At 40.6% G+C, this 12,129-nt stretch overlaps 1 protein-coding gene across 4 annotated transcripts in view; it reads right to left on the bottom strand.

Annotated features, from left to right (window-relative positions):
• The window catches only part of LOC121079285 (amyloid beta precursor protein), a 216,464-nt gene that overhangs the window by 168,331 nt on the left and 36,004 nt on the right, over positions 1 to 12,129 (bottom strand). For all 4 annotated transcript variants that reach the window (XM_040576333.1, XM_040576361.1, XM_040576342.1 and 1 more), the window contains exon 2: positions 10,347 to 10,514. In XM_040576333.1, coding sequence (XP_040432267.1) covers positions 10,347 to 10,514 — 168 coding nt within the window. The remainder of the gene's footprint in view (positions 1 to 10,346; positions 10,515 to 12,129) is intronic.

Raw genomic sequence — 12,129 nt, forward strand, 5'->3', positions numbered from 1 at the left:
AACAGGAAAAGAAGCAAATTTAATTTCACTAGATCATAAAACTGTTTTATATTCTGAAAAACATTACAGTTTCTTCAAGCAGTTGCGACTGGACATCTTGTATACAATTCATTTGCCATCGGATCAATGATTTTCTGACCCACAATAATATTTACAGAAAGAAAAAACAAGTTGGCAAGAGAAAGCTTCTATGACATTGTATTTCCTTATATCCAGATTAACAGTATTCATTTTAATATTCATACACAGAAGAAAAAATTTAAACATGCTATGTCATTACTGTACAAGGAACTTTTTCGTTTATTTGTTTTTGTATGTAACAACTATCAGCAGCCACAAAATACAAAGCTGATGTTTTAACAAGATGCTGTAACATATCTTTTAAACACTACACAACATTCTTCTAGCTAAGATAGAAACTCAACTAAAGAGAAGGACACTTCCATGGTTGGACCAGATGATCTTGCAGGTCTTTTCCAACCTCAGTGGTTCTATGATTCCACCTCCCTAGCAAGGCTGCATCCTAAGATCTCGTAACAATTTAGAATTGCCTTACGGACCTTAAACCCAATACTCTTGTTTTAGTCTCAACATTAAGCCAGGGGTGAGAAGAACTCTGAAAGATCTAAAAGGAAGTCCTCCCCTTTCAAGCTTTTTCATTACTAATTTGCTGTAACATCCCTTGAGTGAAATTCTCACCCTTCTCATGTCAAAAGCTAAAATTAACAGCTGAAATTCTGCTCAAACTATTTAAAACCACACTATGTACATATAAAAGGAAAAGGTGGATGAAGCAGCCAATAATTAGCCAGATATTCAGAAACCTCTCTCCATGATTGTATATTATAATTAATCCACAGCCATCTAGAATTGAGAGTATTATTTGCTATAACTAGCACACATCTATCAAAACAGATTATCAGTGGGATTTTTGATTAATAGAGGCATACAGCATTTGGAAGATTAAAGCAGGCATTCTATACTACATAATATCTTAATTGGATAGAGAATAACCAGATGATAATGTCAGAGCATGGATTAGAAGTGGTAGTAATAAACCGCTTAGTGAAAAAAAATGCAGTGTCCCAGAAATCAAAAATATTTCCGAATCCAACCTTGGGGTATTGTCCTATGAATGCAAGCAAGCACCACCTTCCTGACAGGTTCAAAGCTAAATAGCAACAGAAATCATCTTTCCCTTTTTTATGTCTGGCTGCAGAACTGACAATTGAAAATGTGTATAAAGCATCTTCCCTTTTACTTACAAATTCAGACTTCTGAACAGAAACCTACTCTGTGTTACCAATCTAAACAGATCAGCCTGCTACTCATGAACTTCATACGCACTACTATACAGAAGTAAACATATATCTAGTTAATATTTCTAATTTCCAAATATTTCAAAACATATAGACAAAGGGTAAAACACAGAAAAAGAAGAAAAAAAAAGTTTAAAAAAAAGGAAAAGGAAGAAGCTCACCCAAAAGAGAGCACCGCTATTATGCAGGACAAAGCTATTATGAGATATTAAGATACATCAAAGGAAAGCTGCAGGACCCTCCACAAGAGAAGAGGATGGCCCCAAAAATACGGGCTGCCACAAGGCACACTGCCTCTTCAGGCATTCATGTAGTCATAACAGAGACCCGAAAGAACTGAAGCCCCTCAACACCCAAAAAAAAAAAAAAAAAAACCCAGCCAAAAAAAAAAACATACCCAGACACAGCTCTCACAAACAGCCTCAAGAAGGACTCACACTTGCACCCGTCCATCTACGAGGCAGACTCGCAGAAGCCATTTCCCTGATTTCAGTGCCTTTAATTGGACACAGACCTGAGGTTGCCAAGGCATGGCTCCTGCCTCACCCCATCTCTTCTCCATTTATTGCTAACACTTCTCCATGAGCCAGCAGTAACACAGGAGCTGGATCAACGAGCTGACCTACTTCTGAAAACATCCCCCCAAGAATAAAAACTGCATCACAGTGGAAATTGCCAGGAATTAAGGATGACCCAGGACGACCTTTTGGAAAGTGGGATAGATCAGGCTGAAGTGTCCCTACAACTATTGTCTGAAAAGGTGGAGGAAAAGAAAACATGTCAGCATGGACATTTCCTCAAAAGGGCTGAAATGTAACAGTGATGTATTTTCTTCACTTAAGGTAACCTTCCCACTCTGTCTCTCAGACTTTTAACATTATCTGTTGAAGGAACAGCTGCTCCAAGTCCGTCTTAGAGTTACATAGGGTAGGACGTAGGGGGAGATGAATCTTTAAAGAAAAGAGTGGACACATCTCTCTATGTAAGGAAGAATAAACAAATGGTGAAATGCAGCAGTAGAGATCAACTGTGTTGTTCCCATCAGGAAGGACATCATCTGCAGATCACACCCAATGCCACGCAACCCTCTGGGAAGTTTCTTGAGGTTCTTGGGCCAAGAGTTGGTCTATATGAGCTTCGTTCCCCTCCCTAGGTGTGGCAAGAGACCTTGTCTAAGTGTGTCCCTTTGTAAGCTTACAAAGCGAACCACAAGCACAGCACACTGAAAACAGTATTTTACATTTTCTTCTTGTCTTTTACATCTTCAATTTAATAAATGCCTTCTGACATCTGATCGCATGCTGAATGGTTGTCTGCTAGGTGAATGCTAAACTGAAAAAGGCAGCAGGACTACCTGCATGTAGGCACCGTACCTGTGTGGCTTTGAGGACAACCACCTCAGCTCACTCCTGACACAAACACTATGCTGATGGACCCCAGCGATTAAGCAGTGCCATTCATCTCATCTGTCATATCTGTGAAATCCAAAACTAATCTAGGGGAAAATACAGCATAGCTGCTTCATTAAACACTGCAGTACAGATTTACATAAATATATATTTACATAGGCAATCCTCTTCCATTTTCATTCCCTTCCCTCCCTCAGCCTTAAAGCAGAATCAGCTTTCCCTCCCCAAGAAAAACATGTTTCTTCAAAAGGATCTGAAAAAAATTATCATAAAAGAAATAGAACATATTGAGATTCTGATGTTTTTAATCTAATTTATTTTCAGGACATACAAAGAAGTCTGCATGGGGAAAAAAGGAACAGGGAGCTCTTCATTATTAACAAAATAAAAGAAGGCAGCATCTTGCAACACATATGCACTAAGTTTCATTAGTCACTTGATTTGAAATATATTTAAATGGTAGACTACAGCATCTGGGCTAAAAGCTCCTACTTTCTCAAGAAAGTTACACTGTGAACATGCTACGGTTTAACTGTAGGGTAAAGATCATCTGTAGTAGAACCTGCATTTCCAAAATACTAAATTTTCATTGAAGCAAGTGATGTGTAAGCACTGGCAGAAAAAGTAAATTAATTCAATTTTTCCTGTGGACCAAAAGCTAAGTTAAAAAAAAAAAAAAAAGACCTCAATAATCAATGCAAGGAGTGCTAAGATACCGCTCACGTAATCTTTTAAGCATGACTGTGCACATCTTAGAATATACCAACACACGTGTGCCTTGAAAATGTCATTTGTTTTAAGGACAGTCTGTGCTGCCAAAAATCTGCATATTTCCCATGATTAAATGGATCATTTTCCTCAGAGCGAGATGTATGACTTTTTAAACTGAATTTAGAGGAGTGTAGGTTTAAAATTCAGTTTCTTCTTCAATGCAGTGGCTATTTGGTTTGAGAAACTAGAAAGAGCACATTATGCAGCCTAGATAAAAGCAACAATTCATATTAGGGTGAAAATGACAAGATAACATGGAGAGAAACTGTTATCAAAGGAGCAAGGCCATTTTCATTGCATTTCAAATTCTCTTCCCAGAAGAAAAGCCTAATTTTAAACTCATTTATTAAAAATTATCAACATTCCTGGCAGCCCAACAACCCCTTTAACAAACCTGCAGCTCTCAGAGGGGCAGCTGCTGCCACCAGTCCTGCCTGCCTGATTTTGGGACATGTGGTGCCCAGGGCAACAAGACCAGAAGGATTCTCTGACACCCCGGTGCTGTGGAGTCAAACAAATAAAATGAGGATGGAGCAGCAAGTTGGATATGATGGTGGACCCTTTGGCCCACCTATGGATGAAGTGACTTGAGGATTACCTTGAGGCAGGAGGTTGTAGGGTGAATCAATGCCAAAGGCTTATTACCATCACATCCCAAGTTGTGCTGGACCTGGTTAGGAAGTTGCTTTGGGTTTCAGCAGCAACTTAACTAAGCACGTGGCATAAACAGAGAAGATTTGAGCAAATGACACCAATATCCTTTTTGGAAGTATTATAATTAGAGATTACATATGTCAACACTGTTTTGTCAACAGCTACAGTGACTTATCTGTTATCTGAATTTACCCTACTCTTTTCTGCTCCTCCACCTAGCACCAAGAAATAACCACAGCATAGCAATGTGCACTTGTAATTCTTTTTTTTTTTTTTTTTTTAATTTCTGGGACGGACTTCTGTAAGGAATGCACATCCATTGCAAGACACTGATGGATCTCACTGATATGTAAGATGGAAGCGGGTACATGTCACGACCTCACAGACGAACCCAAGCAGTCAGGTGCACTCAGAGGCCGGGGTAACGCTGGCTGAAGCCAACCCTGACACTCTGCCACTGCAAGCTGCTCTAAGCATCTAGTCAAGGGTTTGGCAGCAAGCCAGTAGCTGGCTATGAGGCACGCCTAGATCTCCAAGTTCTCAGGTTTATTCTCCATCCCTTCAACAGTGCAAACACTATCCAAAGCCAAATGACTTTTACTGTGTTTTTGGTTTGCTTTTGAAAGTACAATTTTCAGAACAGTTCCTCTCCGTTCTGTTCAATTCCATGCACGCTTTAAGTGGAAATAAGCACCTCCAAATTAATCTAAGTGTGTGTGGGGGAGACACATATTAGGCAACATGAATTTTCTGCCAGCTGTGAGTGTTGATTTTACAACTCATTTTGGACACTGAGTTCAGCACAGACAAGCAAAATAATGTCAGCCCTTCAAGCAACTTATATAATGTATCCTAATTACTAGATATAAAATTCAGCACATAGTAGCTGTTTAAAATTGCTAATATAATACAACACACACCAACATTTTCCATCTGAACACTCATTCCATTTAAATGTGGAAGCGAACACACCTAAATTAACTTCCTACTCCTCACATTCATGCGACTATGAAAACATGTACTTTGCCAAAAGGCAGGTTCCAGCTTGGCTTTGTGAAAACTGTTTAGCAAAATAAGCAGCTGCCTGGCCTTCAGTGTTGAGCACAACCTGCTCCAAAATGCACCTTCCTTCAGCAATAGCGTGCCACATCGGACCTGCTGCCACCTTCCACTTGAACATCTGTGGGTAGGGATACCAAAATTCCTCCACAAAACAAAAAGCAAAATCCAGGAGCAGCGGTCCCCACATTTCAGGGCATCAGCTAACGTGCAATCAGTGGCTGTTGGGAAGAAACTTTCGCTGGGGGGCTAGTTATCCAGTAATTGCAGATGGCAGGGTTTTTCCAACATCCCTCTAAAATAGCTGGTACTGCAGTGTCAGCAACAGGACTAGATTGACCGATGGCTTGATTTGAAATGTCAGCTAGTATACTCACAACAAGTTAATGATTTTGGCACATACACAGGTGTAACCACTCCATTTACATTAATGCACCCTGAATAAACATTGTTCTAGTGCCTGCAGCACTTGCATTTGACAGCTGTATGCAATTCAGGCCCATGCTATTTTACTTTTCAGTAATGGGTACAAATTACAATAAAAATGGGTACAAATAGATTGTATACATTAGTTTGATATTAAAAAATACCGTGAATAAATTGTACTTTTCTAGAGAGTGTCTAATTCTACCCAGAAACATTTGATTTTGCTGTATTTAAAAAAAAAGAGAGAGGCAACCAGCTTAGGTTGCTAACTCCTTAATAAGCAAGTACATTTTATTTAGTTTGCCCTACCTTAAAAACATGGAAGATTGTATAGATCTGAAATCAGAAAAGATCAGTGTGCCCTGCTTCCAGAACCACTTCTTGTTAGTTCAGGAGCAGAGTTTAACTGAAGTCAAGGAAATTAGATGGTTGCATTCAAGTATCTTTCATCTCCTTTCAAGTAAGTTATAGTTTTTGAGCTTTGTCATATTCAAACTGTGGGATGTGTTGCCCAAATACAAATCCAGACAGTTCCTGCACTGCACTGAGCTCCCACTCAAAAGAAGAAGAGAAGCAACAACAAGTGACATACGTCTTTAAAACACGTAGGTGGTTCTGCCTATTACTTGTTCCTCCCTTTCTGCCCCTGCAATGCTCCTCTGCTGTTACTTCCTGCATCAAGGCTTCAAAAATCCTCCTACGCTGGCAGCAGACAAGGAGAGGTAATGATGACAATCTCAAGGGAAGCATGCAAGGCTACCTGTTATACCTTCTCTAGAGGAGAAGTCTGAGTCCTTCCGTACTCCATACATGTTCCAGCGTTGCAATGTACAGAAAAGCTCTTTTTAAAATCATTTATAAGGAGACAGAGGAATGCATCTACTTTTGTAAGTTGTGCTGAGAGGGGAGATTTGTTTGTTTATTTATTTCTGTATACTTTCATGGAAGAAAACAAAGCCAGAGACTATCCGGGGTACCATTTTGGACTAACACTGAGTGAACAGGAGTTTCCTGAAGTTACTAACTTTGTATTATTTTAGAGCCAAGGAGCCCATACAGCAAGAACTCTGCTGTACTTGCTCACTGAGTTTTTGCCCAGCTACTTCCTCTAGGTATGTCCTTTCTGGTCTTTCCCTGGTGTAGGAGGAACTGGGTGCATAGGTTACCTCTACAGGATGTACTACAAGAGAACATCATCTCTTGCATTATAGCCCCAATAATAATGACTGGCACAAAGCTACACAGGATACCTGCAACAAAAAAACAGGTAGAACAACAAGATGGACAGAAGAGATTGCTCATTGGAGATGCAGGGGAAAATCTCATCCCCAGCTCCCTGTCATTTCAATGCTCAGCTCAGAGTTGGGGGGAGGAGGGGGAAGGTGGAACAGCACCCAGCAGAGCAGTGCCAATAGCTGCCGCTCCAGCGGGACTGAAGAATGAAGGAACCTGCCATGGTGTCAGACAGCATGACGAACAGATTCAGGCAGATTACCTGTCTGCTTCATTAGCAGCACATATAAACTCAGCCTCTGCCTGTACTGAGAAAAAACACACCTCAAGAAGCAGCAGTCAGCCTTTTGGGGAAAAAGGCAACATGGAGAAGAAAAAAAGAAGGAAGAATAAGGTTGCATCTGGCAAAACTAAGCAAGATTTTACCCATGTACTATTCCAATGCAAAAGGTACCCCATCTCAATCTCAATGTCTACTGCTTCCTGCTAACAGGAAAATGCAAATTTGCCCCACTCCCTGGGCCCAGTAGCAGGTGCTATCTCCACAGCCAATGTAAACAGCAGAAGGCAAGAGGAAAACCACCTCACTCGTTACCCCCTGGATACAAAGCATATTTGGAGCATCAAGCAACAAAGGGTTCTCCACGGCTGAGAAGCCAGCCTGACTGGTGTGTACTAGCACTACTCTCCAAATTCTTTTCTTTAGTAGAAGAAGGTGCTTGTATCTGATTTTTCCATTCTTCTTGTCAAGTCATGGGAAAGTAAGACAAAGCAAGACAGTAATGTCCTTTCCTGGCCACACCAAAAGCCCATCATGCTACAGAAATGGACGAGGGGAAGCACGGAAGACTATGGGAAAAAGCTGTACAAAATCAGGAGCTTCTGTCCATTCTGCAGGGCTGGATCAATTTTGATTTGACTTTTAATTTTATCTCATCAGCAGATCTGACCTTCATAATATTTGTTATTATTTGTTACCAGCATTAAAAAAGCAGGGACTCGCATGATTCCTCCCCACCCGCAAGCAGCTGCTTACAGAGCTGTGGCACTGCCAAGTGCTTTGACGTCCCACAGCAGCCTGCCCCTTCCTACAGCCAGCTGGACAGGGCGACTCAGGTGGAGAAGAAAGCCAAGGGATCAGGCAGGGCAGCCAGGGCATCAGCACTTTCCCACGAACAAACAGAAAGCCTACTGGCGAGCACAGCAAGGAAACAGTTTCCAGCCAGGTCCCCACGTTTCAAAACTTCACGGCAGAATTGCTAGCTCTTGAAGTTAATGAGAGCGCGCTGCTTAATCACTGCTGAGGGTGACTGAGAATTACCTTCCGCCCACCCTTACTCATGTATTTCTCCTGGATCTCTGAGGACCTGGGAGCGAAAGCAAAGGAGGCAGCTGCCAGTTCCAGCAGCTGAGCCAGACGACCCACTGCAGTCCTGGCCACGCAGACAAAACCCCCATCTCCCTGGCTGCTCTCTACCGTGCCTACTACCTCCTTAGCCTTTTGATGTCTTATGCCCCAGTAATAACACTGATTAACTAAAACTGTAAGATGCCTGCCCCATTTTTAGGGAGCAGCCTGGCCAACAGCTTGCCTTGTGACAGCGCTGAACTCCCTATGCTGTGCTTTTAACTGTAGCTACAAAGACGCCCTAAAATTGCGACAAGATCACCCAATATAAGCACCCTAATAATTAATATATAAGCACCCAATATTAATACATAAGCACCTAATATTAATATAATAAGCACCCTAGGCCTTCCCCTGCTTCAAGCAGGGCTAACACCAAAACCAGACCAAGCTCCTTGGGCCCTTGGCCCGTTCACTTCTCCCAGTTTCCAGAGATGGAGACTCCACATCCCGCCTGGGTACCTGTACCAGCTCTTGACAACTCTCCCTGTGAACATTTTTTTCCTTATGTACACTCATAGCTGTCCTTACTATTCCCTCTGTTATCAGTCAGTATACAGCTACTACCTTCCTTTTCCTTTTTTCTTATTTTTTTAGTGTTTTTTTTTTTTAATGGAAGCATTTTTCTATGCCACCCAAAATTTCAAAATCACCTGACATTCAGCTGAGTTTTACAGTTCTCAGTCCTTGTTTTGGAATCCTTTCTTACTGCAGCCCCTGTAACTGAATTGCCAAGCTCCTGAATTATTCATGCCTTAAAACTGACCAAACTTTCTATTCTTACTTCCTATAAATTCATGTATTTTTTCCTTTAACTTTAGAAAGACTTTCTACCTTGTGAGCTTTCTACTTTCATCTTCTTATTTCTTCCCCCACCCTCAATAACTTCATTATATGTAAATCAACTTTATTTAGATAACTCAAAGCAGACAATGGAAAACAAGAAGAAACCTTTTAAACCCTGCCAGCATGTTATGTTTGGTATTTTTGTTAGTATTATATAAAAATACTATGAATTTCAAAAAGCAATACTTTTTATTAAGAGACAAAGCTAATGGCAAAGTACCCATTTTAATATCCTTTATAGGTCCTTTCTTAAAATTAGTATTCATGACCATAAAGCCCAAACTCAACAACTGAACAATACATTGTAAGAAACGTAAGGAACAATCAATGGGTGAAAGGGCAGGAATGAAGATGCTAAGAGAGAAAAGATCTGAAGTGCGAATTATCTTCCTTTTTAAAGAGGCATTTTCACAGGAATTGGTTTGACATTTAGGAAGCAAGACAGCTACTGCTATGGCAATAAGCAATGGCCCCTGCTTTAAAAAAAAAAAAAGAAAAGGCAGAGATGGTATAAAAAGACATAAGGGCTAAAGCAACTCAAGCCATGCCCTTTTGTTTCATGGCATGAAATCCACATTTTCTTTTCAAATTGTCACACACTGGTACGAGGTTATCACGCTATCACAGCATGGAGACAAAACAAAATTAGATACACAATCTGTTCTTAGGACATGAGTGAGTGGGTAATAAGTTTCTGCTCTCAGATATGAAATTGTTCATTGTGACTTCATCTGTAGGGCAAGCTTTTTCTATTAAGAAACTCTGAATGGTTCAGTGTGCAGCAGTGATCAATAACTCTGGACTGACCCATGGTATTTCAGTATCATGGTACAATTACAATGGACATGTTGCAGCTGACTTCCAAGATCAGCCCAGTTTATTTAAAACACTGTTGTTCTTTCTGTCATCTCAGCTTTATTCAAAATACTTTATAAATCAGAAGTTCACCGTACATATACTATATAAAATTATCCCCCATGGGCATAAGACAGAGGGATGAAATTGCCCAACAGTACTCTCAACGATCCCCCTGCAGACAATTTTTGAAGCTGTTTTAATAATAGCCTCTAGGGAGAGCCTCTTTAAGAAGGGTAAAAGGGCAATGGAGCCGAAGAGAAAATAGAAAGTTAAGATCCCTAAGGATTCAGTCCTCCAGCAAGCACCTGCACATAGGTAATTCAGAATGAGAAACACTGTTTATTTCCTGAACAAGGGACTTACTTCCTGGCAATACTGCAGAATTCCTTCTTTAGTGCTGATGCAGGTCTTGGTCCCGGAGGGGTCAGATTCCCATTTTCCATTCTGAACATTCATGTGCATATTGAGTTTGCCACAGAACATGGCGATTTGAGGCTCTGCCAACAATCCAGCATTTCCATCAGCAGGCACCTAGAATGAGAAGAAAAAATAAGTTTTACTCTCGTATCTGACATTTCAGTCCTTCCAAAGCAGTAACAGCCATAGCAAGCCTGAATCAAACTCTAGGCTTACTCACCCATGGCTGTAAAGGCTCAAGTTTGAGAAATACGTAACGAGGAAATAAGGTCTCCACAGAAATTCAGACACGCAATAATGTCACACAAAGTTTAAAGGAGTAAACAAACTCCTGAAATTATCTCATCGACTTGGGCTAAACACAGAACAAGAAATATTGTTGATTACAGAAATTTAACTTGGCACACTGGCTATGGGACAGGAAACTCTAGGCCAAGTGCTCTTCCCTGCCCGCGGCAGGTGCCCTGCCCAGCCCAGCGCCACCAGGAGCCGCCCTGCTTGCAAGGCCTACCTGCTGCCGGAGCACGGAGCTCCATACCGAAGCCACCCTCGACAATTTCTGAACTGAACACTATTCTGTAATGTCTGTCAGCCTCCTGCCTGCACTTAGAAAAAAGCTAGCTCAACCCTCCTCGCCCACAGACCTCCACGTTGGTTTAACCACTGAGCCTGCACGATGCATGGGAGAAACAGAAGTAACGTCTGTGGAGCCAGATTTACATTAATCCTTTCCCAAAACACTTTATAACCGTGTAACAGCACTCATATGAAATTAAACATTTTAAAGATTCTGTTCCACTACTTAATTGGCACTTTCACTGGTAACAGAAATATACACCAAAATCCACAGTAGGGAGCCTATGAAAACAATAAATTATTCCAAATGTCCTGTTTTCAAGAAGCCATCAACCATTCCTTTTTCACTGAGGTGCACCCTACCTATATGTAAGTCATTTTAATCCCTACCAAAATTTAAAAAAGATTAAAAATTAAAAGTAGATAAATCAGTAGCTGAAATGAAAGGATCAATGGGTCTACCATAACTGCAAAGGGAGCAAAATGTCTGTCAAGAAGACTACAATGGAGGAAAGCACACATCCAACACTAGTCAAACAATCTGCCTCCAACCAAGAATGGGAACAAGTCATACTGCACAACTCACAATCCAGTTCGATTTTAGCATCTGCAAAGATAAATCTCCTCCTGAGGTTACGTTCATCATGAGAGAAGTCAACAGGGATTCATGGTCCCTCGTGTCTCAAAAGTGAGCCTGTCACATTAGAGGTATGGTAGAGTACGCAATTATGTTTAAATATCTATTTTTAACTTTTAATTTTTTAGCTAGAATGCTTCTCAGGAGAAAAATTAAAACCATTTGAAAAATTCATGAAAAACTGAAGACTTTCTTATAAGAGGTATGCAAATCCAGTATCTTAATTTCCCCACTCTTCATTTAAACATTCCCCTTCCCCCAGAAAAGCTTCATGAATTTTATATGCCTACAATGATAAAACACTGCACCAAGAAACATTAGGAGTCAACATCTAACTACCCTAACATATTAGATTAACACTGCAAGTTAAAATGCCATAATTAAAACAAGTATTTCAGGTTCTATGATTTTTGTTTGTTTGAAAAGAAATTTATTTTCCTGTTTTCTTTAATACTGTAATGTAGCCTAAGGAAAGCAGGAACACATCTACTGGCAGTGACTTCCCATCACTATCTC

This window comes from Cygnus olor, chromosome 1, assembly GCF_009769625.2.
Source record: "Cygnus olor isolate bCygOlo1 chromosome 1, bCygOlo1.pri.v2, whole genome shotgun sequence".
Taxonomy (NCBI): domain Eukaryota; kingdom Metazoa; phylum Chordata; class Aves; order Anseriformes; family Anatidae; genus Cygnus; species Cygnus olor.